This window comes from Calypte anna, chromosome 28, assembly GCF_003957555.1.
Source record: "Calypte anna isolate BGI_N300 chromosome 28, bCalAnn1_v1.p, whole genome shotgun sequence".
NCBI classification, from domain to species: domain Eukaryota; kingdom Metazoa; phylum Chordata; class Aves; order Apodiformes; family Trochilidae; genus Calypte; species Calypte anna.
The window spans coordinates 5,576,226-5,602,876 of record NC_044273.1 but is presented as its reverse complement, the minus strand read 5'-3'; the positions used below and the strand labels follow the sequence as shown (position 1 = coordinate 5,602,876).

General features: G+C 46.9%; 1 protein-coding gene across 6 annotated transcripts in view; it reads left to right on the top strand.

The window, feature by feature from the left end:
* GATAD2A (GATA zinc finger domain containing 2A) overlaps nt 1-26,651 on the top strand; it is a 49,008-nt gene that overhangs the window by 14,674 nt on the left and 7,683 nt on the right. For 4 of the 6 annotated variants that reach the window (XM_030466397.1, XM_030466399.1, XM_030466398.1 and 1 more), the window contains exons 2-6: nt 10,355-10,429; nt 17,352-17,623; nt 24,355-24,484; nt 25,107-25,238; nt 26,403-26,492. In XM_030466397.1, the coding sequence (XP_030322257.1) occupies nt 17,361-17,623; nt 24,355-24,484; nt 25,107-25,238; nt 26,403-26,492 (615 nt within the window). In that variant the 5' untranslated portion in view covers nt 10,355-10,429; nt 17,352-17,360. Of the gene's footprint in view, nt 1-9,008; nt 9,163-10,354; nt 10,430-17,351; nt 17,624-24,354; nt 24,485-25,106; nt 25,239-26,402; nt 26,493-26,651 lie in introns of all 6 variants that reach the window. The other 2 variants (XM_030466400.1, XM_030466402.1) reach the window with 2 other exon arrangements.

Below are 26,651 nucleotides of genomic sequence, written 5' to 3'. Positions count from 1 at the left end.
TAGGGCAGAAAGTGGAAAATCTCCACTGTTTGCAGCTGTAGTGCTGCTCTTTGCCCTCCTCCTGGTCTCCATGATGAATTTGAGGTGGACTTGATGATCTTTGGGGTTTTTTTCCAATCCTCATGATCCTGGGACACGGGTCAGTGCTGCAAGATGGTGCTGGGAGGTGTCTGGAGCATCCAGCACAGCTCAGGTGAGGCAGCAGCTGCCAGATGTTTGGCCTTGTTCCTGCATCCTGAAAATTGGGCTGCTCTGGACCCCCTGTGTCCTGGCTGCTGTGAGAAATTGTGCTCATCTTGACCTTTCCTTCCCTGTCCTCCCTGGAGAAAGTTTGCTTACACCTTGAGTGAGTCAGTCCAACCACCCCATGCCTTGGCTACTCCATCTGCAGCATGGGGACAGGCGCATGTTAGAGGGAAGGATGTGGCTTCTGGCAACAATTCCTTTTATTTTTATCTTTACCTTTCCTCTCTGGAATTCCTGAACCCCAGATCATCCTGTTTTTCCAAGGAGAATTGCTGGTAGGACTTGGGAAGAGGTGGGAGGGGGGGTTGAATAGTTGTTAGGGCTGAACCTCAGGATCTGCAAGGCTGGTTTGTTGTCTTGGGAAATGCAAACACTTGAAAAATCTAGGAAAAAATTTACCAGGCAGCCCCAGAGCTGAAGGGCAGACAGACAGGGGGGAAGGAGCATCACGTGGCTGATGAGGACTTTGGCAAAAGAGGGAAGCTCAGCCCCAGCTCTCACCTTCCTTAATTCAGGATTTAGGTGATGTGCACAGGGCAGGTGAGTTTCCAAGCTCTGCAGAATCCCAGTCCCTGTGCATCCCTTTTCCAGTCCCTGTGCATCCCAGGTGCAGCAGGATCCAGCCCATGTGTCTCCAAGCAGGGTGGGTGGGAGCTTGTGACCAGGAGGGTTTATTTGGGCTTTAATTTTGAGGAAGGCTCGATTTGGGGGGGGTTCTTTCTTCTCCCACTGCACTCTCCTTCCTTGGGCATTAATTGGGCTCCTGGGCTCCTCCCTCCAACTTTTGGGTTGTGCATCAAACCAACCAATCTGATGAGCCAGACCTGAGTGGGGTCCTTTCCTAAGGAGAAATCTCCTGCAGCTTCGTCAGGTGCTGTTTGCCTGAAGCAGAACCCACGGCATGGCCTGGATCATGTTGGTGAGTGGAGCCTTCAAGCGTTCCAGGAGTTTCAGTCTCATCCAGATGGCAAAAAACACCCCCAGCTGAGTGTATCCCACTCTGGTCTGGTTGTATTCATTCTCACTTCTGGTTTGTACCTTTTTTTTTTTTTTTTTTTCTTCTTTATTCACTCCAGGTTGTGCATTTTAACCTCTGCTCATTCTGCTCCTTGGTTTCCTTCCCTTCTCTCTCCCCAAACAACCAAACCCAGTGGTTTTTGCAAGAGCAGAGGAGGTTCCAGGGCTGGTTTGGAGCCACCCCCCAGGTGAGGCAGGCTGCCCATCCCCTTGGAGTCTGGTATTCCTGAGCTGATGTTGGGTTCAAACTCTGCCAGAAAGGTTTTCCTGCTGCCACCTTGGGAAGAAAGAATCCTCCCAATTTCTTTTTTAACAATTACCAGGTGATTTTAATAACCTGAATGCAGCTTCCCTGCTGATTTCTGGTGCCCTGCAGTGAACTCTGAGGCTGTATGAAAGGGATCAGTGTGTGAGTGCTTTGTCTTCTGGGGTTTGGTGGCTTCTGTGTCCCCTCCTGACTTGGGCTTCTTCCTGTGTAAACACCAGGGGGACTAAATTAAAAATTGGACCCAAATCTCTGTGGACCTGGTAGCTCCAGCTGTGTGGCTGGAGGGGTTGGAAGGCAATCCACCTCCAGGCAGCCAGAACAAGGTCTGCTTTTTGTTGGCCTCACTTCAGTGCTGTGAACAGGAGCTGGAGGGATGAGGACACCCAAAATGAAACCTCTACAAGGCAGGAGAGAAACCCTGGCAGGAAGGAAGCACCCCCTCTGCCCCCCATTTCCACTTCAGCTGCACAGAAAGGGCAATTGCAAAATTTAAATACCTGCAGGAGCTTCACCTGCCAGGAAGGTGTCCTACTCCTTTATTTTTTTTTTAACAATTACTAATTCAACAGTAAATGTTTTACCTGGACTTTCTGACAGAGGTGGGGAAGAAAAACTTTCAGAAATGTTAGATGGCACCTCAAAGGGGGGTGTATATTTCAATCCTGTGTGATGATGATGATGATGATGAGCAGGTGATGGGTGCTCTCCAGGAAGCACATTTTTATTTTTTGCCCCCCATCTCTGTTATGGATCCAGGAGCAAGAGGGGGTTTGGATGCTAAAATTCAGAACATTTAAATCATTACATTTCAGGCTAATGCTGATTTACCTTTTGCTGGAAGGATGAGGAGGAACTTTTCCTGGCCATAACCTATCCCAGGATTTTCATTTGCTGAAGTGGTCACGAGCTTTGAAATGCTTAGAAGAATTAAGAGGAAGTAAAGTGAAGCCATTCATATTTAATAGGATCTTAGAAAATCCTGTCTCCAGCAGAATTAGGTACTGCAGCTCTGTCCCTGCAAACACCCTGAGCACACAGCTGAAATTTTCTGGGTTTTGCTGTCAAATAGGGAGGTTCCACACTTGTCACTTGGCAGTGTTGGGCTCTGGAGGATGCTCTGGAGTGGGGACTTGGAATTCTGCTCCTTGCTGCCTTGCTTGGTGGCTTTTAAGGCTTCTGAGATGTAGGCTGAATAATCAAAAAAATCCCTATTATTCAGTGATGGAGAATATGAGATGGAAAGCAGAAGGTCTGGGGGGCGGGTAGGGCTTCTGGCAGCAATTCCTTTTATTTTCATCTTTACCTTTCCTCTCTGAAACTCCTGAACCCCAGATCATCCCATTTTTCCAATGAGTATTGCTGCTAGGACTTGGGAAGGGGTGGCTGGAAAAGTGCTCCAATTCTTCAATTCTGAAGAAGTTCAGCTTTTGACAGCTGGAAATCCTGCCAGGTTTGCATTTGGGATCCTGGATTTCTCTGCAGCCTGGAGAAGCTGGGAATGGAGGAGTTCACCTCCCAACCCTGCAGACTCCTTCCCACTGGGTTTTTGGAGGGTTCTTCACATTCCTCTGCTTTTTTTCCCCTTCCTTTAGCAAAGGTCTCCAGAGGGGGATGCAGTCCTGGCCCATGGGCTGGTTTTAAACCTGGAAACCATCCTGGAAGGAGAAGATCCTTGAGGACTTTCCCAACCTTACCCATTCTTTGAGGGCTGGAAGTGGTTTGGGGAACAAAAGGAAATTAATCTTCTTGGGTCAGCCCTGCTGGGTGACTTCTTTCTGGGAGAATGAGGCTGATGAAGACTCCAGAAGTAATTAAAGGAGACTCATTTTAATATTGCACTTTGCATGGAGGACACTTAGAGCCTGCAGACTTGATAAGGTCTTTGCAAAAACCACTTGGGGTGGGATTGTGACACCTCTGGTTGGGTTTTTTTCCCCCAAATGCCCTCATTTTTATGGGAAAGTTGGATCTTGGGTGACATGAAATCCCTGCAGTAACCCAGGATCTCCCCTTCCTCCTCTCCCCATCCCTCCCATCTCCCTAAAATTGGTTATTTCCACAGCAAACCCCAAAAATTCCAGAGCAAACATGCTGCAAAAATTGACACATTTTCCTACCAGAGCAAGAAATAACAATTTGCCACTTGGTTGTTTTTTGGGTTTTTTTTTTTGCTTGGTTGGTTTTAAGTTGAATGTTGGCCCTCACTTCACTCTCCATCTCCTAATGAGCCTTTCCCAGTCCCTTCCTCCTTGGGTTTGTTGGGTGAGAAATTCCTGCACCCCTCTTCCCTTCTCCCCAAAAAGAGCTTCCACAACTCTGCCTTTTTGCCCAGAAAAGAGACACAACCCCCCCTTTCTCAGTCAAGAATAAATGCAGAAAACAGGTCATGATGCTACTTCTTAAAATAAAATAAAAAAAAAGAACAAACCCAAAATCCATCTTTATCCAACAAGAATCCCCAGCCAGGGGCAGCGGGAGGTGGGGAGATGGGCTCAAAAAACAAACAAAAAAACCCCCCAAAAAACCAGGTGGTGGGGATGGAGGATTCCTGGGTCTGGAGGAGACCTGGAGGGGGGGGGGGGTCTGCCTTGTTTTGGGTGACAGTTTTGGTGGTTGGGAGCCTTGGTGCACCCCCCCATCAGGAGATCTCAGCCCCGGGTTGAGGATGAAGGCAATCAGCCATAAATCCAGAATCCTTGGAAAAAACCCTCAAGTTTTGCAGTGTCCAAGCCCAAGAAGCCCCAAAGCAACCCCTGGAGTCTGGTTTTAGCTTTTTTTGGTCTTCTCTGCTTTTGTTCAAGAGCAGAAGTTGTAATAATTCCTCTTCCCAGGCATGGCTTCCTTCAGCTCTGCTGCCTCTGACATGCAGGGTGGCTTTTGGGTTGGATTTTGGGGTTTTTTGTGGTGTTCCTTCAAATCAGCCTCTTGCAAAGGTTTGGATTTAATGGCTCAGGGCTGCCCATCCAAAGCTGAACTTGGGGAGATGGGAAGCTCTTGGATAAAACTTGGGACCTGAAAGGCTCCAGCCTTTCCCTGCCTCAGCTCCTGTTTCACATTTTCAGTGGGAGATGAGGGGCAAAAAAAATCTTTTTCTCTCTCTTTCTGCTCATGAACTCCCCTCATTCCTTCTCATCCCTCTTTTTGTTCCTTGGAGTGAAAATCAAGCATTGCTTCAGTGCTTCTCTGGAAGGGATGGAAGCTCTGAATCCCAAAGCTTTCCCCAAAGGGCAGCTTTATCTACAAATCCCAACTTTTGGAACTTTATAACACATTGTCCTGACTGGTAGGAAACCTTAGAGCTGCTTCCTGCTGCCTTTCTGAGGGAATACATTTTTTTTTTTCAGAGAATTTTCTGGGGGCAGCCCCTCTTCCCTTGGTCTCTATTTGAAGCCCTCAATTCCATGAGGAGTGCAAAGCATCCTTGGGGCTGCTCCTGGACATCCAGGGCTGTTTTTCTTCAGGAGTAACCAACCAAATCTTGATTTTCTGAACCAACCTGCAGAGAAATGCTCCCTCCCATTCTCTTCATTCCCATCTGTAAACTCAGTTGCCTTTTTCTCTAGGTGCTTTGGGTGTTGTCCTGAGCAGGACAGCAGGAATTGGGTGCTCCAGGCTCTGCTTCCAGCCAGGTTTGCAAGGTTTTGGCTAGCAAGATTTCCTGGAAAAAAAAGAAAAAAAGAAAAAAAAAATTAGTGTTAATTTTCTTTTTCTCAACTGCATCACTGGAACCTCTTTATTTCTCTTTGCATCTTCCAGGTCTCCCCACCTGGCTGGATCCTGGCAAATCTCAGTAAAAGTACAGGGAGATCCTGGGGAAGGGAGGAAAGGACCTTGGTCATGGAATTACCCCCCAGACTAAGGAACCAGAGGAGTCAAAATGCACTTTGGTCTCCAAACAGTAACTTGGGGTTGCAAGAGATTTGATTCTGCCATCAGGTTCAGCCTGGGGCTGGGGGAGAAAATCTTTTCCTGCAGGGTTTCCTCTTTTTTTTCCTTCAGGATCTGGGGGGGCAGAGGAGATCTGGGCTCAGGTGATGCTGGACCAGTACCCAGGCAGCATCCCAAGGTTCCTGTTTGAGGATGGGGGATTTGGGCATCCACTTGCCTCCCCCCAAAGCAGGATGCTCAGGGGGCAGCTGCTGCCAATAAATAGGATTTTTTTCTCTCTGATTTTCTGCTACTGGTGCCCATCACCCCCATCCAGGGCCTGGCCCTGCTCTCCTCCTGCCTTTATTGATCCAAAAGGGTGTAATTAGAAATGCTGTCGATAGCCCTGGGTGGTTTGGGTTTGTTTGTTTGTTTATTTTATTTTTTTAAAAAATCTCTGGCCCAGGAATTGAAGAGAGAGTGGCAGAGACTCTTAATTTGTCACAGGTTGGGTTTGCACGATAAAGGGGGAGCAGAGTATTAATGAGCAGCTGAAAAGAGCTTTTTTTTTTTTTTCTTTTTCTTTTTTTTTTTTTTTCCCTTTTTTTTTTTTTTTTTTTTTTTTCTTTTTTTCTTTTTTTTTTTTTTTTCCCTTCCTACAAGGTGGCACCATCAGTAGAGAGAGGCTAGGCTGAGCCCCAGGGTGGTGAGGAGCTTTCACCCAAGCCTTTTAGGAGTTAAAAAAAAAAAAAAAGCAGGTATTTGGAGAGCTGCCAGCAGAGGCCAGGTACAGGATGGATCATCATGGGCAAGGAGAGCCAGAAAAAGGATTTTTTTTCCACTCTGGGCTGGTTGCTTACACTGGAGTGAGATATGCTTATGGTTTCTCTTCCTAAAATTCTGTTTCTGGGAGAAATCTGGGAATTTAGGAAGCACAAAAATGCTCTCAGCTGAGTGGTTATAAACCTCCTGCCTGATACCTGGGCACTGCTCTGAGTTCTCCTTCTGTACCAGTGCTCCCTGGATCCAAAAATATTCATGGAAGTGGAGCCTGAGCAGAGGGACAGAAGGAAGCCCCTTGTCTATCAATATTTAAATTGAAATGTGACTTTTTTTTTTTTCCTTCCCAAAAGCCCAGAATTCTTCTCATCCTAGCAGTAACACTCAACTCTGGTACCTGTGTCAGAATCCTGGGCTTTAATTTCTTAGAGAATCTCCAACTTGGCTTATTCTGAAAGTTCTGTGGTTTTCAAACCCCTCGTTTGGGGGCTAAACAGCTCTCAAATATTTCTGGATCTTAATTTTTTGTGGATCATACATTTCCTGGATCACATATTTAGTTGGTTTTTTTCTTGTTGTTCTGGATCACATTTTCTCCCCACGCTGGATCATTCTTTTTCTGGATCTATTTCCCCTGGTTCAAATTTTTTTCTTTTCTGGATAACATTTTTTCCCCTCTTTTTTCCCTTTCTTTTCTCCACTTCTGGATAACTTTCTGGATCATTTTCCCCCTGGATCACGCTTTTTCTGGACCTCTTTTTTCCCCTGGTTCAAAATTTTTCTCTTGATAATATTTTTTCTTTTTTTCTCTCTCTGTTTTGTTTTTTCCCTTTTTTCTTTTTTTCTTCTGGCTAACTCTCTGGATCCTTTTTCCCCCCTGGATCATACTTTTTCTGGATCTTTTTTCCCCTGGTTCAAATTTTTTTATTTTCTGGATATTTCTTTCTCTTCTCCCCCCCCCCCTTTTTCCTTTCTTCTTCTGGATAACTTTCTGGACCATTTTTTCCCCCCTGGATCATACTTTTCTGGATAGTGTCGATGTTGCTAAAAAAACTTCAACCCCAGACACATTCTTGGTAATCTCATTTCAGAGAGGAAGGGAGGAAAACCTTGAGGAGTGACAAAGCAGGGAGTGGACAAGAAACCTCTGATTTGCTTTCTGGGTTATCCAGAGGTGTTTTGGGGGGGTGATAAATCTCTTTTTCCCCTGAGTGTGGGGTTTAGGAAGCTGCAGGCTCAGGAGTGCCAGGACCCTCCTGAGGACTTGAGTTTCCTTGCAGGTGGTGGGGGTGTCCCCTGGGTGTCCCCTGGGTGTCCTTGGAGGAGCTGGCATGTCACCAGAGCTCACCAGACCTGCAGCTCCACCACATCCAGCCCTGGGCACTCAGTTTCCTTGGTGGCTTTGCTGTCTAAAACTCTTGGAGCTGCTGCTTGGGCAGAGTTTCACTTCTGAGTGGTAACTCTTTACGTACCAAGGAGGCTCCATTCCAAAGTCAGGCCTTCAAAACTGCTCCTTCAAAGCATTTTGACTTTTTGGTGGTTGGTTTATTTTGGTGGTTTTTTTTTTCCCCTTAGCAGCACGTGCAGCAAAAGCAAATTTCCCATCTGGGGAGGTGAAGGAGAAGAAGCTTGAGCTTAGGGAAGGTTCCACTGCTGGCATCCTGTGGCACTGGGGGGGTTAAACTGCAAGAGGAAAACTATTTTAGTCCCATGGCAGGAGCACTCTGGGACTTGATTTCTGCACTTCAGTAAAAAAGGGAGGCTGGAGGAGACAAATTCAGGAGCTTGGGCTTCCCCCCAGAGGTTGGGAGGGAGAGATCCCCCCCCTGCTGCCCTCCCCCAGAGCACTCTGACACCAACCTGCAGCCCCAGCCCTCTTTTTCCTGGGGAAAACTTGGATTCTTCCAAAGCCACCAGGGCTCCTGGTGTGCCCTCCTCCTGGCAGAGAGAGGAACCTCCCCTCCCACTCTGACCTTTCCCAGTCCCTTCCAGCACTTCTCTTCACCAGCCACCATCATTCCATTTTATTTCCTTTCCCCCATCCAGAATAATTCAATTTTATTTCCTTTTCCCCCATCCAGCATCATTCCATTTTCTTTCCTTTTTCCCCAACCAGAATAATTCCCTTTTCTTTCCTTTTCCCCCCATCCAGCATCATCCCATTTTCCTTCTTGTTCCCCCCATCCAGAATAATTCCATTTTTTTTCCTTTTCCCCCCTCCCAGCAGTGTCCCAGCTGCCTTCCTGCTCCCAACCATCCTCTTGTCACCACCCAGCATAGCACCCTCTGCCTCTTGCTCTTTTTCCATGAAGAACTCTTTGTTCCTGGGGGCCCAGATGCTCAAGGAGCAGCCTGGAAGTGCCATCAGGTCCTGCTGCAGGAGCTCTTGCAGTGCCTTTCAATGGGCTTCTAATTAGGAAAAAAAAAAAAAAAAAGCAGGGGACTAATAGGATGAGCTATAATTAGCAAGACCTGGCCTGCAGATAGCTCAGCAGGGAGCAGGGGGGAGTTGTGGAGCCACTCAGTGAGTCCTCTGCCATTTCAACTTCTTGGAACCTCTTTTTGCTTCCAAGAGGAAAAGCTGATGTGCTGGGGACAATCTCCCAGATTTTGGGACTTTGGAGCTTGGTCCTTGGGTGGGTGTCAGAGGGGTGACCCCTTTACACCCCTTTTCCCCTCCTTGGAGAGGAGGAGCAGGGCTGGGTGAGCTGTCACCCTGTGGACAAAATAACTCTGCAAACTCTTTGGGTTGGTTGGGTTTTTGTGTTGGTTGGTTTGTTTTGTTTTTTTTTTAAGGAGGGAAATGACTCAGTGCTTGGTGGCTTAGCAGAAATAAGAGGCCTGAGCTTCCAAGGAGTCTTCTTGGCAGCCAATGTGCATCAATTTCCATGCTCCACCTCCACCAGGACCATCAGGAACTCAATCCCTGCCTGGGGACTGGCCCTGGGCTTTGGAGGAGCTGGGACCCTGCCCCAAAGCAGCTGGTAAAAGGAGTTGGTTTTTTTTTTTTTCCAGCTGGGGGCTTCTTCCCTGGATGTTTTCCCAGAGAAAGGGAAAGTTTGGATGTCACCCAGGGGATAGAGAAACTCCCAAAAGGAGTTTTGGGAAGTGGAAGCAAGCATCAGCCAACAGAACTTCTTCTGGAGTTTAAAGCAGATCCCCACACCAGTGTCCTCTCAGAATGGGATTTTTTCCAACCTTCTGGAGGTTGTTTTCCCCCCTCCTTTCTCTGCTTTTCCTCACAGCTTCTTGGAAGCTCCTGCAGGGAGCTGTGAGGTGGCCAGGACCAGAGGGCTGAGTGACTTTGGGGGGCCTGACCACCACCCACACCCCAAAAACCCCCAGCTGTGTTATCCCAGTGTGCCCAGTTTGGCATTCAGAGCTCCTCTGCTGGGCTCTGAAGTGCTGAGCTGAGCCCCTGGGGTGGCACTTCCAAGGCCAATTCCCTGTGTTTCCATCTCTGTCCCTGCTCTTCCCACATTTTTACCTTCCTGGACACTGCATTGGCTGCTGCACCCTCCTGAAACCCTGAGTCCAATGCTTACCCAGGAGCCTGGGGGCTTCTTGGGCAAACAAAAAGCTGAAAGCAGCTGCAAACCTTCAGGAAACTTTTTTTCTTTTAATTTATTTTCTGATCCATCTTTGTCTCTAAAGCAGCAGCATCACTTTGTAGGGTCACAGCCACTCTGGGGAAAGAGGGATGGGATTTCTTGCATCTCCAAGTGGTGTTCTGCATCCCCAGCTGGAGCTCTGCTCCTTTGGGCCAAAAAGCAAAGTGGAGGTGGCCCAGGGGCTGCTTGGACTTGCCCAAGGCAAGTGCTGGCCCCGAGGATAAATGCAGGAGGGAAATTCTCCATGAGAAACGGGAATCTTGGTTCCAGTGGGTGTTTGGGTCAAACCAGGGGTATTCATGCCCAGTTGGTTCCCTACTACAGTGTTAATTTAAGGAGCAAAGGCTGAAAAAAAGAGGAAAGAAAAAAAAGCAGTAACTTTAAAATATTTTTCAGCTTGCTTTTGATTTTAATCCCAAAGGGTTTGAACACAAACCTGCCTTGCAGTTCCCTGCCAGTTCAAAGGGGGGGTGCAGGCATCTCCTCCTTCCCATGTTTTGGCAGCAGGTTTTTGGGGAGGGGGGGATTGTGTAACCTGTGCTAACCTCCCTCTCTCTGCCCCCAGGACCCTCCCTCCAGCCACTTTCAGCCCCTCGGCCCAGCCAGGATCCCCCCTGGAACCCATGAACTTCACTGACAGGTAAGAGGGAGGCTGAGTCTCTCCTAAGGCACAGAAAACCGTTTTTTTTTGTTTTGTTTTGTTTTTTGTTTTTTGTTTTTTTTTTTTCCTGCCCAGTGGTGAGAATGGGAAGGGTGGAATTCTCCTCTGTGTTTTTGCACCCCTGCCTTCTCCATGAACTGTAGAGGTGAAACTTGGATCAGGATTTGGGTCCTGTGCCTTCATCAAAAGTCACTTTTCAGCTGCACACCGCTGGGGGTGAATCTCTCTCATTTACTGAGGGACACAGCAGTTCCAGTTCCTTTTTAATTGGGAATTCACAGCACTGTGAATATTCTCAGTCTTGGAAGAAGAGGGAGAAGGAAAACTAAATGCACAGAAATTCCTCCCTGGAGATTCCCAGGATGTTTTGATGATTTGTGCAATCCCCCCAGAAGAAAAACTGAATGGAAATGAAATTTCTGCACATCTCCTGTAGCTCTGGCAATGCTCTGGTGGCACAGGGTCTGTCAGGTTCTCTCAGCCTCTCTCTCTCTCTGTGTCACTTGTCTCCCAGCATTTTATAAATAGCAATTTAAGGATTTATCCAATGTTTTTGTTCCTTCCCAAACAGAAAATTGCCAATGTTAAGGATTTGTGCTCATCACTTTTCTGAAAGTAGCAGGGAGGGTCAGACTGAGATGGCTGGGCTGTAATCATGGAGATTTAATCTGCTCTTGTTCTGCATAAAACACCTGAAAAACTCTTATTTTGATGATTCAACTTATCTTGCATTTAATGATCAAAACTGAGATTTAATGACTGCCTTGCACTGAGGAATCTCCAGGATTTTGGGGGGAGTACCAAGCCCAGCAAACTTCCTGCCCAGTATTTTTTAGACAGAAACAGATCCATCAAAACTTGAGGGAGAATTCAGGTCAGAGAAATCCCTCGGGTAGGAGCTCTAAGTAGCACCTTCTAAAAACCCCTGCTTCAACCCAAGGCTGTGGACCTGAGTATTAATTTCATTTCCAAGCCCTCTGCAGAGGAATGAGTGTATTGATTGGGAAATAAGATCATTCCTTAGTTGTTAAGATAATTCCTTAGTTGTGGTGCCTTCTTTGTCTCCACATCCCCCCAGTTCCCTCTGGGACTGGCCTGGGGCTGTGGTAAATAATTTCTCTTGGGGTTGAAGCTGAATTTGGAGCAGGGAAGTTCTTGGAAAAAGGGAGAGATGCTGATGGGAGCTGGGTGTGCAGGGAGCCTCTTGGCTTTTTCAGTTTTTAACTTCCAGGAACCCAAGGAATTGATTGGATCATCATCTGCACAGCTGCCAGAGCTTGGTTCTTGGTGGGACTGGGTGCTTCAAGCTGCTAATTTTGCTGCTCTGGCATTAAAATAAAATAAATGAAATTAAATTAAATTAAATTAAAATAAATGAACCCAGCTAGATCCCTCCTCTCATGAGCAGCATCCATGAAATGGATGGGAGAAGGGCTAAGAGAAGGGATCTGACTGCAACCTGTAGTGCTGCTCAAATCCATCCAAATAGAAGTTGAAATAAATCAAGTTGGAGGCCTTTTAAGTGGAAGGGTTTTTCTTCTGGAGTCAAAATAAACCCTGGCTAAAGAGATTTTCCTGGTCAGGATCTCTCTGCCTTGGAGAATCCATACCTGGAGGAAAGGCTGAGTAGTTCTCACCCAGGTGGAGTCACCCCAGGTCCTGCTGCTGCTTAACTGGGCTCTCCCAACAAAATGATTTTTGATTTCTTCCTTTCTCCTGGGAGCAGGGTTGACTTTCCCTGGCAAGCCCCAGGAGGCTGAGAGTGAACCAACTCCATCCTAAACCTTGCAGTTTGGTTTGGGTGGTTTTTGGTTTTTTTTAATTGGTTTTGTTTTTCAGGCTGAATACTCGGAGTAGCACCACTAGGAAAAGGTATTTAAGTAGAAAAACCTGGAAAAAATTGCTTTATTCGAGTTCTTTTTTCTCAGCTCACTTTGCTCACTTCTCTGAAGTTTTTAGGAAATCTCAGCAGGTTGCTAGGCTGATTTCTACAGATTTTCCATCCATACAGCAACACGTTTGCCATGGTGACACTGAGCTTTCTGTCCAGAATCCCCAGTGACACAGAGCACTGGGGCAGTGCTTGGATTCCCCCCTTCTTTAAATGGAGCCCAACTCAGCCATAATCGTGATTTTATTTGGAGGTGAGTTGACACCTGGCAAGCAGGAAGAGGACTTCAGGAAGGCAGAAAGGGTCCATTTCTGGCCCAAAGCAGAACTTGATGTTTGTGGTCCTCTGCTCAGTGCCTTTCTCCAAATGTTCACTCTTCAGTTTGGTCAATATTGGCTCGAACTGGAGTTGAATCCCTTCCATCCCTTCCCCCTGCTCTCTGCTGAGTTGGGCAGAACTGGGAGAGAAGGAGAAGCAGCTCCTGGAGGTGCTGGAGCAGCCCTGGGGGTGCTGGAGCTATTCTCAGGACAGTGTAGAATCCCAGTACCCCACTTCTGAGCTCTTTCCCTTCAGCAATTCCATGGCCTCCTATCCCAAATTTCCTTTTTCTTGCTGCTGCACCAGTGTTGCTTCTGGGAGAACTTCTTTGATGCTTCAGACAGGGAGAAAACTTCCGTGGGCTCCATCTCCTTTTGTTCATTTATTTCTTTGCAAATCCTTCACAGTCCTGAGCAACCTTTTTTCTTTAAAAAAAAAAATTGTTTATTATTTTTTCCCCCCCTAAATCCCTAAGGAAGGGGGAGGAAGCGATGCTGGCAGAGCCTGGGAGGGTGGGGAGCAGCTTGGGTGTGGGGAGGGAAGGGTTAAGTTCTGCCATTTTGTTAGGTAACACCCTCAATGGCCATCTCGATGAATGGCACCAAAATGGCAGGACTTAACCCTTGGTGGGCTGCAGGGCTCACTTCAGCACTTTCTTGGCACTTCTGCTGCTTTTTTTTTTTTTTTTTCTTAATTTTTTTTTAAATTTTTTTTTTCCTAATTTTTCATTTAAATTTAAGGTCTCGTGGTCTGGAAATGACTGAGAGAGCAAAAGAATTACCCCACCTCTGCCTGATTTATTTATTTTTTTTTAGTTGCAAGATGGTTTTGTTGTGCTCTTTTTTTTCCCAACAAAAATAACCAGGATTCTTGCCCTTTTCGTGATGCATTCATTTAGTCTTTTTTTTTTTTTTTTTAATGTTCTTACTTTGGCTTCTTAGAGTTTATTTTTCCAAATGCCTACGTGACAAGGTCATGAACTTTTCCATGTGTGTGCACAGTCACACATCCACACACATGGGTACAGATCCAGCCAATAGTGCACAGGCACACATGGAAATTTTAATGACTTTTTTTTTTTTTTTTCAGTACATCTCTATTCTGTCTCCATGATCAATGAGGATATAAGCAGGAAAAAAAATCCCAAAACACTCAGGGCATAACAAGAACTTAAGCTTGGTTAAAACAGTGGGTTTACCAAAGAAAGTTTTTACATTAAATTAATTTTTAAGCAGCATCAGGTGTGGGGATGACCCTGCTGGTTACATCAGGGCAGTGATTTTTTGGTCAGCAATTAGAAAACACTCACTGAGTGGCACTGGGATGAATTTTAACCTCCTTTTGTCTCTTTTTTTGTTGTTGTTGTTGTTTTTGTTTGTTTGTTTGGTTTTTTGTTTTGTTTTTTTTTTGTTTTTTGCCACCCAGGAGCTTGCATAGTGCAGGTGTGGGAATGTCAGGGTTGTGCTGAATGCCAGGCTGCCATTTCCAATCCTTTTAACTCCCAACTTCTCCTAAAAACTCAGCAGAGCTGCTCCTCTGGGGAGGAATTTCTTGGAGTTGGTCCCAGGAAGTTCTAAATGATGGATGGGAGAGGAGGTGGGACCTTTCCCTCTGGATGGGATGCAGAGAGAAGTGGAAGTGTAGGTTCCATTCCAAGGGTGCTTTCTATTCATTTCTTTCCCCACTTTTGAGGTTTTTTTTTTTAGGGCTCATCTACAACAACAACAACAAAAAAAAAAAGAGATTTACTCACTGTTGCAGGCAGGAAAACTGCAGAGGAGATGCAAACCTTGAGCCTCTGCTTCCCATCTTCCCATTTAGCTGTGAAAATCTTCCTGCCATCTTATCCCAACGTTTTTCCAGCAACCTGGAATGCTGCCTGGAGCTAGGAGTCCTCTTCTCCATCCCCAGCTGCTCCTTTCCAGCCTCCCTCCTTGCCTGCAAGGCTCTGACTGTCCAACAAAAAATACTTTGGGCTGGATTTCCATGTGCTGGAAGTTGTGGGAGCAGCAGAATTCCTGCAGAGAGAAGGGAGTTTGCTGCTTGCTTGTCTGGGAACACCCACGGGAGCTCCAGGCTGCTCCTAACTCCAGTTTTTCTGTGTTTTGGTAAGGGAGATGCTTGGAAGGAGGGGAAAGGGCTGCAAGAGAGGATGGCCTTGGGGATTTGTAATAGGAGAGGAGGGTGTTGGAAAGGTTGGAAAGGTTTTCCCTGCCTTTTCCTCCAGGCTGGGGATCTCTTGGCTCTGACCTTCCCTAGGAATTTGCAGGTGGAGACTTTGCCCCTGAAAATGCTCTGAGTGCTCAGTGCCTCCTTCTCTCCATCCCCCTGGAATGAGCCTGGAAAACAGGTGCTTGGAAGCATCCAGCATGCAGTACCTGGCTTTCCAGCAGAAAGATTGGGATTTGAGGGATTTTGGCTGCATTGACCTTTTTTTTTTTTTTTTTTTTAATCAAACTTAGTGCAGATCATTCCCTTTTGCTTGTGATGCTGAGGAAGATCCAGCTGGGAGGCTGCAGGGTGCTCATTGTGTGATGTGCTGGGGAATAAATAATGCAGGTGCAGCTCAAGGTTCAGAAAGATTTCCAAGATTCAGAAATCTTGGAAAACCAGGAGCAGAAAGGAACAGCAGGGAGTAAACGTGAATGTTGGGATCCCCAGTGCTTGCTCCTTCTCCTCCCTTGCCAGGCTGCAGAGCAGAAAGATGCTGAAAATAAACCCAGATTAAGGTTTAAGGAGTTTTTTTCCTGACTAAGCAGTCGTGCTCCCAGAAAAAGTCCCTGTGACTGATGGGACATCTTGGGGGCCATCCCTGCCCCCCTTTCTTTGTTTTAGGGCTGGGTTTGCAGGGAGGTGGGGGAGTCCTCCTGAGAGAATATCAAAACCTGGGTGTTCTGCTAATAAAAAGGGTTTGGGGAGGGCTGGGGAGAACTGAGCCCCTCTGGGTTCTGCTGGGCTGGGTGCTGTTTGTTCCTTTTCCCCAAAATCATCATCAACTTTCCGGAAAGGACCCACTTGGGAGCTCAGCCATTCTCTCAGAGCAGATCAGCCCAGAGGAGCTGGGCACTTGTGTAGCAACTGGGATTTTGTTTAATACCTCTCTAAAAACCCCAAAACGTTTCTGTTTCATCCAACACCATCCAGAGAAACCCCATGGTCCCTTTGCCCCCCAGGAGTTTGTCCTCCCAGAATGGCAATTTCCCATTAACATTGGATAACAGGGAGAGGGGGGAGGGGGGGTGATCAGAGGTTAATTACATTGCATAATTATGTTAATCTCACGCCTCTAAAAACATTTGGAAGACTTTTTTTGGAAACCTGGGTGCTGGCCTTGGTCTTGAAATCAATTTTAAAAGGATGGAGGCAGTGGGGGGGGGGGAATCAAGACCCAAACCTGGGATGGGAGGAATGCTTCCAATGAATGAAGGAATGAATTAGAAATGGGAGGGGTGGTGGAAAGGGGGTGATGTGGGGGGGTTATTCCTCTCTCTCTCTCTCCCCATGGCAAGTCCCTGGGTGCTTGGTGTCCCCCCCTTGGGATGCTGGAGGAAAGGGGGGGGATGCTGCAGGGTGCCCTTCCAGGGCAGGGTGAGCCCCGCTGCGGGTTGCCTGCTGCCGGCTCAGACTGGTTTCTGGAAAGTGCTTTGTCTCTCAGGCTGCATCCTGGGAAGGGTCATGTGGAGCCCAGTGATGTCATGGGATCAAAGCCTGACTCAGCTCCGTGTGTCCCATGGATTGGGTGGCCCTGGGTGGCCCCAGGTACCGAAGTGCGAGCGGAGGTGGCACCCGGAGCAAAACTTCCCCTTGGGCTCCGGCAGGCGAGGAGTTAAAGCTGGGGGGGTTTCCCCCCCTGAGAGCCCAGAGCTTCCACTGCTGCCTGGAAAAGCTGGGTTCCTGGTGGAAAAGCTTGGTTCCTGGTGGAAAAACCTGGTTCCTGGTGGGAAAACCTGGCTCCTTCCCCAGGAGCCCAGGAAGTCTGAACTTGAGGCTTCCAGTGCTGGAAGCAGGCTGGGGGGGGGGACGGGACTGGGCTGGGGGTCCTTTCTCCCCAGAGTTTCTGATTCCCAAAACTCCCAAGACCAGCTTTAGGTCCTCAGAAAACCATGGCAGCCATCCCGGGGAGATCCTAATCTAGAATTTTGTAATTGCTTTTATTTGCATGGGAGGCAAACGCACACATTCTTCTCCTGCCTTTTGGGGAAAGAGCCAAACCTGGGGGGGGGGTGTTACTTCTTGGGGCTTTTTTGGGTCATCGTGGGGGTTTGTGTATTCATGGGGGGGTTCTGTGTTCTCCTAATGCAGGCTGATGGGGTTGGGTTGGGGTTTTTTTGTTGGGTGTGGGGGTTTTTTGCTTCTCTCCTTGGTGATTCTGGTTTACGTTCAGCGAGGTTTCTGCCTGCATTCCTGTTTTGTTGTTGTCTGGTTTTGCTGAACAAAAAAGTGTCAGGAGAGTGATGCTGGGTGCTTGGTAGCTTCACCCTCAGATGGGTGCTGAAGATAGGGTGAAGGATCACACTGGCAAAACCTTTATTGCTCTTTCTGAACTCCTTTTGCAGTAACAGCTGTACTTTGCCCTGTTTTGAAATTAAAGGTGTTTTTTCCCCCACCTTTGTTTTTTTCCCCAAACCTTTTTTTTTTATTTACTTAATTCCCCCAATGTATTTAACTCCTTTGTGTCTCTTCTCTCCCCAGAGCCTCACAATGACAGAGGAAGCATGCAGGACCCGGAGTCAGAAGCGAGCCTTAGAACGTGAGGTCCCCCACAATGATGTGGACAGCAAGAAACTAAAAATGGAGAAAGGACTTTTGGGAACAGACATCAACACTGAAGGAGACATGAAAATCAAAACAGATCCTGGAACTGGAAAAGTCCAAGGATTATTAAAAAGCGGAGAGGTGAAAGCAACCATAAAAGTGGAGGTTCAGACTGGAGATGAGCCTGTGGACATGAGTACCTCAAAAAGGTGAGTTGGGACCCACCTGCTCCAGCTCCACTGTCACCTTTTGGATGCCAGAGTTGAAGCTGGATGGTGCTAGGAAGAAGTTCTCTGCCTTGGAATGGGAAAGAGGTTTGGATTTTGTTGTATTGCAGCCCTGGCTCTTCACGTGAGATTCAGCAGCTACTGCTGGGTTACTCCCTCACTGATAGGAATAGGGGGAATGGATTCAAACTAGAGGAAGGGAGATTTAAATGAGATACTAGGAAGAAGTTCTTCCCCAGGAGGATGCTGAGACCCTGGCACAGGTTGCCCAGAGAGGTGGTGGAAGCCCCATCCATCCCTGGAAGTTTTTAAGGCCAGGCTGGATGGGGCTCTGAGCAACCTGATCTGTTGGTTCCATTTGGAACTGGATGAGCTTAAAAGCTGCTTCCAACCCTGACAATTCCATGATTTTGTTCTCCCAGAAGTTCTGGGAGCAGTGGCAGCTGCGATGTGCAGCTGAGTGGAGAAATCTTGAATAGAAAACCATACAAGTTGTACAGAGGATGCTCTTTGAGCTGCTGGCTGAGATTTCTGTGAGGCAGAGTGGCTTGGATTTCTTTAGTTGCCTGTGATGTAGGCAAAATAATAGATTGTAATTATCCACTGAGGAGTGTGTATGGATCAGTCTGACTCTGTTTCTGGAGCACCTCGTGGATTTTTCACTCTAGGAGTAATCTGCAGAGACAGCACCTGTCTGTCTGCAGCAGTTCTCTGTAGGACAGGCTCTCAGGACTTTCTTGGAAGTCTGATCTCCTTCAGACACCTGAATTCTGACATCTGGAATCATGAAGTCCAAGTTCCTTACTGCAGAAATGCAGTTTTTCCTTTGGCTTGTCTGGGAGACACGGACATGGGTGATTCCGACACACAGATCCAGGGGAGTCTCTTTAAAGCCAGAGTCTAAATCTTCTACATATTTCTACAGCAGATTATGCCTGTACCAGGATAAACAATTTAATCAGAAATTCTCTGGCCCTGACATTGGCCCTTTCAGCCTTTTGCTTTTTTCTCTCTAGTGCAGTGAGATCCAGTCGGGCAGAGGAGAAGCCTGGTTTAGTGCTGGTTCTGACAGCACCTGGTGCTGGAGCAGTAACATGTAAGAACTGGGAGCTGCCTGTCTGTGCAAAATTGGCTTCACCAGTTCTTCAAGTAATAAATCCATGCTCCCTTGGCTGTGGGGTGTTGCAGCAGGGCAGATGGAAGGTGTGAAGCTGCAAACACCAGATCCTTATCGGCCATGCAGGAGTCACGGGGAGGAGGAGCACTTGTGGGTGCTGCTGAGAAAATTGGGATCTTTGATGTTTACTGGCAATTCATCTGTAAACTTCTCCTGATGCATTTCTGAGAGAAATAACTTCAGCCTGCAAGAGCCTGGTTCCACATCTAGGGCTGCAGCATCTGTAAAACAAGACCTCTCCCAGCAGCCTGGTTTGAGGGAAGGTGAGAGCTTTCAGCTTTCTCCATAAAACTTCTGCCAGAGGGACAGTGATACCAGTTGCTCACCTTGATATTTAGGAGGCACTTAATGACTTGCAGAGAAGCAGCTAATTGGGGGAATGGATGACTTCCATGGTGAGCAGTTGCATTGTGCTGACTTGGGGGTAAATTTCTGGCATAATCACTGCCTGGTAATTAACACAGGTATGCAGCAGGCTCTTGAGTTCTGAAGACTTATCTGAAAAGATTGCTCATACCAAAAACTGCATAAATTAGAAGCAGGTCTCCTGACTCTGGGGTTGCAGTACTTGCCCCCACATGCATGTTCTTGTTGTGAATTTAGAATATTTTGGAAATGTCTGCCAGAGTTTCTGCTCAGTCCATCCCTGGTGCAGGGGTGATGGAGGAAGGGGCTGTGCAGGACTTCCCAGAGAGCATCTGGAATAAGAATGATGAGGAGAGGAGAGATCATCCTCTCTCTGTGCAGTGTTCTTGTTTCAGGTGGTAACAGGATATTGTTGGATTCAGTTTCTGCAAGGAGGGAGAGGAAGCTTCCCTGTACAAAAAAATAAGTTTGCCTGAGGAGGCAGCCTGATCCCAAATCCAGGGAAGTTAATCAAAAGGAATATCACCGAGACCTTCATATGTCTTGGATAAACTCTTCGGACAAAGTTGGGACACTTTTCAGAATGCACATTTCCATAAAATTCTTCCTAAGAGAGGAATTAAACTCTGGATCCCCTCAAAGGATTAAAAAAAGAGCTCCAAAGGTTCTGCAAAGCCCTGGAAGGGAGGCAGCAGCTTCCCAGCTCCTGGGCCTCATCGTGGTGGTGCTGGTGGCTCTGTTCCCAGAGCACAGTCCTGGTGCTGAGCTCCTCACCAGCCTCAGGATGCAAATATCTCCAAGTGAATGGAATCTGAGCCTGGAGGTGGCTGCCACACAGAGGGAGTTTTTCTCTGTATGCAGAATCCCATCCCTTCCATCCATAAGGACACAGTTGGCATCTGTAGGGAAGGGGGATGTTGATTTCATAAGGATTTTTTTTTCCCCTAAGTGTGAGCCTCACCTTTCCAGACCTTTGATCTTCAGAGGAATTTAGCTTGCAGCTTTCCTAAAACCTAAGTCTTTAAAAGACCTGAGCTGCTTTTCCAAGGAGGTGAAAAAAAAAACAACAAACTGCTGCTTCAGATGCCTGACTTGCTGCAAACTTCTTGGGTAAAATTCATGCTTAGTGGTGTATGATGTTTGGGCTTTCAACTTCCTTCATGCTTTTAGAACTGAAAACACAATATTTTCCTTGGAAAAGGTGGCCCAGCAATAATCACAGTTGAGCAGACCTCAGGCTGATGGAGTGGATTATCTTCCTGAAATCAGTTGATTTTTCAAGATTTGAAACACAAACCTGGCAATCTCTCTGCCTTCAACTGAAAAAAAAATATATTTTTTTCTTTTGTTTTGTTTTGGTTTTTTTCCCCTAAACCTTGAAGTCAAATTTAAAAATAGGATCTGGTTTGAGCACGTTTTCTGATGCCAGAAGAAACAGAAGAAAGTGGTGGTGGAAGTCTTTGATGAGAGGTCACCCAAGGCCAAACCCAAATCTTGCTCCTCTGCCTGGCATTTTTGGAGCTGCTCTGGTGTGTAATTATCCTGGACCTGGTGCAGATGGGAGGAAGGAGAGTCCTCCCCTCTTGATAAGGGGAACAACTGATGCCAAGAGTTTCTTGGGGAGTTGGAGTATTTTATTTTAAATGCCCAATTTTAAAGTTTCCTCCCTTGACATCCAGAGGAAGGGCTGAAGTTTGGCTTCAGTTTCATGCCACTCCATCCCTAGCAGCTCCTTTGATTCCTGCAGATAAAACATCTCCAGGAAAAAAAAAAATACCCAGTACATTGCTTTTTCTTTTCCTGGTTTGTTTTCCTTGCCAAATATTTTTGGATGAGAGCATCCAGGAGGTGGTTGAATGGACTGAGGCAAAACTGCTGCATATTTGCTAATGCAGATGAAGCTTTAGTCTGGGTTGTGGTGGTTCCTTCCCTGCCCTGAGCATGGAGAATGTTGGGAATACAGCAGGATGGGGATGCAGGGCTCCTGCTCCCCAGGGAGGGATTCCAGGTGACTTGAACCAAGTGAGCATTGCATTGATTTTGCTTTTTCTCCCTTTTAAAATTTTTCTAAGGAGGGATGGAAAGTGCTTTTTAGAACTGGGCTGTAAAAGGCAACTTCTTTTTTTCTGGCTCTGTGGGAAGGGATGCAGAGACTGCTTGTTGAGTTCCAGGAGCTTCCAGTCCTCTGGAATCAGATCCCATCCACCAGAGTGGCTGCTTCTGGCTGTTTCTTTTTCTCTTCTAAGTGTCAAGTTTAAACCTTTGCCTCCCTTGCTCCTTGAAACTCCTGTCTGACAGGAACATGGATCTGTCAGGAAAGTTGGAGCCACCTTTGGACCTCAGGTGTGTCACCTGCAAGACCAAAACTTAAATTTTCCAGCCCACTTCCCTCCAAGGCTGGATTTGCCCACCTGATCCTCATCTTTCCTGCAGATCAGCAACAGAAAAATAAAATCCACACTTTCCCCCCTTATTTGGTTGGTTGGGTTTCTTCCTGGATTTGGTTGCTGTGTTTAGGAATTGCTATGGGATGCTCCAGGGATGCTCTTGGAGGGTCTGATCCCTCTGTCCTTCAGCTCTGAGGTTTTGAAAGAGGCTGTTGGAGGATTCAGGGCTTTTTTTCTTTGGGTCCTCAGTGCCTTAGGAAGTCCCTTGTGCAAACTTTCTGCAAGGTCTCAGCTAAGTTGCTTTTTCTTGCTGTGAGCAGAAGGCACCTGGCTGGGCAGCAGCCCTGCTTTCATCTCCCAGCCTGAGAGAGTCCAAGTGATTGAGACAGCAACATTCTGAAAGCTGAAGGGAGAATAATAGAGCTTTGAATCTCTTTATTTAGCTAAAGGATATGCCTGATGGCTTCAGAGGATAAAAGGTCAAAGTATTGGGGCAGTTATCCCAAATCACTAACTGCTGCTGGCAGTATTTTTCTGCAAGTGGTGATATTGCCATTGTCTGTCTTATTTTGAAACATCTGGTTTGGATTTTTGCTTTTTTTTCTCTTTTGCTAACAAAAAGAGTCAACCCTTTTTTTTTTTTTTGCAGGAAGGTTGTTTTGCAGAGCTCTGGTCTCTATCTCTGGGGCTCAGCCTGGTGCCACTGAGGAGAGAAATCCTGGAATATGCTTAGTATTGAGTCAACTGTGGTGTTTTAGAACAATATACATCCAGGATCTCCTCCTTTCAGGAAGGGTTTTTCCTCTGGAAACCAGAGGAAAGACTCAAACAGTTGGTGTGGAGACAGTCAACTAAAGTTGGTGTGGAGGTAGAATGGTCCTAAAGAGATTTATTAAATGCTTGTGTGGAAATAAGAGGATTTCAAAACTGAATTTCTTAGATTATTGAGTGCAGCTGTCAGGAGCATCCTCATCATCTTACAAACCAGGAATCACCTGGGTTTGGGGGAAGCCCTGAGCTGAGGAACCATCAGGAACCAGGATGGGATGTCCTGCTCCTACCTCCTGCTTCTTTGCAGCTTCAGCACAGGATGAGATTTACTGCAGAGGTTTGAATTCCTGATTCCAGGAGGGAATTTAGGGCATCCCTGCTCCAGGCTGTGGTGGCTCCTGAGGGGGAGCTGAGTCCATCCTGGGCAGGGAGGAAGGAAAGGGGGGGGGGTGTCCATATCCCAGCTCCTGGGATGATGGGAAGCGTTCAGATCCCTTCCTCTGCAGTTTTGGGGTTGTTTTTCTATGTTTCCCTCAGGCTCCAGCCCATCACTCCTTGCTCCAGGTGATCCTAAAAGGTTTGTCCAGCCAGGAGGATGCTGTGGTTCTGGGATGCCCTGGGTAGCTCCCATCAGCACCCACTGCTGGGATGCTCCAGGATGGGGATTTTTCCTCCTTGGGGTCTCCTGGGAAAGCCATGGGGGTGGCTGGCATCATCTTCCAGCTCCTCCTCCCTCCTCCAAATGGCAAAGAAAACCAGGAGAGTTTTTAGTATGGATTTTGGGGGTCTTTTTGCCATTTCTCCTTTTTGGTGGCCCCTTGGCAGTGGGACCCTTGAAGAGTGGGACCCCCCTGGGGTCACGTCCTTCCCATTCCATTTTCTCCCTCTTGGCACCTGAGCCCCAACCTCCTCTCCTGACAAAAGGATGGTGGGGTTGGACTGGTTGGGACTGGTTGTTGCCATGGTTTTCACCGTGGTGGGGTGGGGGTCACATGAGGCCATGGTGTCCCCTGGGGCCACCATCTGAAGATGATTCAGAGGAGGAAGAGGAGAAGAATAAGAGGAGAATAAGAATAAGGAGAAGAAGAAGGAGAATAATAATAAGAAGAAGAAAAATAGGGAGAAAAAGGAAAAGGAAAATAGTTAAGAGGGAGAAAGAGAATAATAAGAAGAAGGAGTATGAGATGGAGAAGGAAAATAAGACAATAATAAGAGAGTAAGAAGAAGAGAATAAGAAGGGAGAAGGAGAATAAGTAGTAGAAGAGAATAATAAGAAGGAGAAAGGGAACCAGGGAAAGATGGGGATTGAACCTTAAAAGTTGGAGGAGGACCAGCCAGAACTTGGCTGGGGTTGAGCCTCAAACCTTCACACCCAGCTCCTTGGTGCCTTCCAAAGTTTTTCCAGCTGCTCAGAGCTCAGCCTGACCCAGTTACCTCCCCGTTAAGAGCAAGTCCAGCCCAGTTTGGTGCCTTGGATCCAGGAAAAAGCTGGGACCTCTGTACCTGTGCCCTTGGTGCTTTTGGAACACTCGGAGTTTGGAGAACTCCAGTTCTCTGGCTTGCTATTGCCCTCTAGAGGACACTTCTCTAATTTTTCCATTTTTTTGTATTTCCCCCCCCAACACTGAAATTCCATTTTAAAGCCTGATTCCTTGCAGGATGTGAGGCTTTTTTTGCAGTATCCCAAATTCCCTTTGGCTGGGATCTTGCTCTGGTGCCCTGCAAAAGCCCCCATGTCTCCCGAGGAGGGTGAAGTGGCTGCTGGAAAAGCTTAAGTTGGAGAAATTCACCCTTGGTGTGGCTGCATCTGGAACATTTTGGTACTGAGGAATTTAGTAGCCCCAAGGAGAGCTGAAACTGATGGATTTATCCATCTCGGGTTGATTCAGAGCATGAGATGTGGGATCAGTCCAGCAGAAAGTTGTGAATTTCTTTGCAGAGTGAAGGAGTTGGGTGCTGCTTTGGATGAACTCATTCTCTGTGTTTTGTTTTGTTATTCTTTTGATTTGCAGTGAAATAAAGAGAGAAAAGAGAGTCCCCTCTCCAGATGTTATTGTTTTATCTGACAATGAACCCTCCAGCCCTAGAATGAATGGTTTAACAAAAATAGCATTAAAAGAGACCAACACGGAGGTGCTCATGGTGAGTCTGCTTCACTTGACTTTCTCTTGGGCCACATGAGAGGGTGGCTCAGGTGGCTGTGTGGCTTTATAAAAGATGGATTTGCAATTGGGGGATCTTGAAGCTCTTTAAAAACTGATTTATTGATGTTTTCCAGGCTCTTGGAAAATCACTCCTTGATTTATTTTTTTTTTTTTGCACACTTCAGACCCGTATCTTTTTTCAGAACTGTCTCTTTTAGTCCCTTCCTCAGCATGCCACAACACAGATTGATTTATTTTATTTTTTCTTGTCTTGTTTTGCTCATGAAAGTACCTCCAAAGCTTTTCTTCTTTTTCCTTTCCTTTCCTTTCCTTTCCTTTCCTTTCCTTTCCTTTCCTTTCCTTTCCTTTCCTTTCCTGCTTCCTTTTTCCTGCTTCCTTTTTCATTTTTTTCCTTTTTCCTTCCCTTCCCTTCTCCCTTCTCCCTTCTCCCTTCTCCTTTCTCCCTTTCCTTTCTTTTGTTTTTTCCCCTGGGAGTTCTTTCCCCACACTCCGTCCATGTCACTCCGTGGTGACACGGTGTCATTTTTACAATGCTCTAAATTATTGTCCCAACTTTTTCTCTTTTCCCTCTCTCCCTCCCCTCTTTTCCTGCCCTGCAGAAGAGCAGTCCAGAGGAACGTGAGAGGATGATCAAGCAGCTCAAGGAAGAGCTACGGTTAGAAGAAGCCAAGTTGGTTTTATTGAAAAAGTTACGGCAGAGCCAGATCCAGAAGGAGACCACTACTCAGAAGGTATTTTAATAAAAATGAAATAACTGGTGGTTGCTGTGACCTGTGGAACACAAGCAGCTCTCAGATACAGCCCATCTCACTTGAACTTTGTGGTGGTTTCTCCTGGGACACAGTCTTTGGTGTGGAATTGCTATTTTTTGGCTTGCCAAGACCAAAGAAGTTTTGTTTATCACATCCACCATATTCAGAACCTCCTTGTGGAAGCTCAGGTGCATTTATGGCTGTGATAGCCCCCCAATTATTAAACATTCCACCCAGTCCTTAGCCCTGCCTTGAGATGCCTGAAACACATTTGAAGATTTTTTTTTTTTTCACGTGAAAAATGGAGAATTTGTGTTTAACCCCAGACTGTGGGGCTGAGGGCTCTGTTCTGAGCTGCCTGGCAGAAGCCCAGCTCTGGATTCCAGGTTTTTTTCCAGGTGAAGCCAGTCAGAAATTTCCTGGGCTGCCAGCTCCAAGTGGCAGCACAGAAGGGGAGAGGTGTGGGGGGGTGACCATTCTGGAGGCACAGGTGAAATCTCCAATCCCTGCAACAATAGCAACTAAATAATTGTATTTTCCAGTGTGTGCTGCTGACTTTTGGTGGATTTTTGTGCTGGGGGGCTGCTTTGGGGTGCTTTATTTTGGTGTCTTTTCTCCTGGGCTTCTGAGTGCTTCAGTAGGTGAGCTTCAAACTAAGTGCCAAGTACCTGCATCCCTCAAGTGGCTGCTGAGCAATGAGCTCCGGATGTCTGCACTAACACTGGGTGAAATGGCAAACTCCCAACTCAACACCTCGAGTCTTTTCCCTATTTTTTTTTTCACTTTGCTTTATGCTTGAACCTCAATAGTTGAGCTGAGTGGTTGCAGTGGGTGAGACTGAAGGGAGCTCTAAGCTGAGAGTGCTGAAACAGATGTCCACGTTGCTCTGCAACTCCTTATTTTCCTGGTACAATCTTCTTCATACAATTCCTTACAAAATTCCCTTACAATTTCTTCATTTAAATACCCACACTGAGACATGGAGGAAGGGATGAGGGAGGGGGGGAAAACCCCGGGCTGTGAAGGTTCCCTTGCTGAGGCTCCAGGAGGTAAATGCTTTTATTCCTTCAGCTTCTGTAAATTCTGCTGGCACCCTTACACTCTTCTGCTTTCTTTCTGGTTTTTTTTTTTCTCCTCTTCCAGCCTGCTGGTTCCTCTGGGAGTGCTGTGGCCACCCCTCCTCCCTTGGTGCGGGGACCGCAGAGCGTTCCTGCTGGCAAACCATCCCTCCAGGTCAGTGGGGTGGGCCAGGCTGCCAGGTCCAGGGCTCCTTGGAGCAGGGCAGAAGGTGCAGAGTGCAGGGAAAGGACAAAATCCCAATCACATTCCTGGCCTGGAGCAGGGCAGAAGGTGCAGAGAGTGCAGGGAAAGGACAAAATCCCAATCACATTC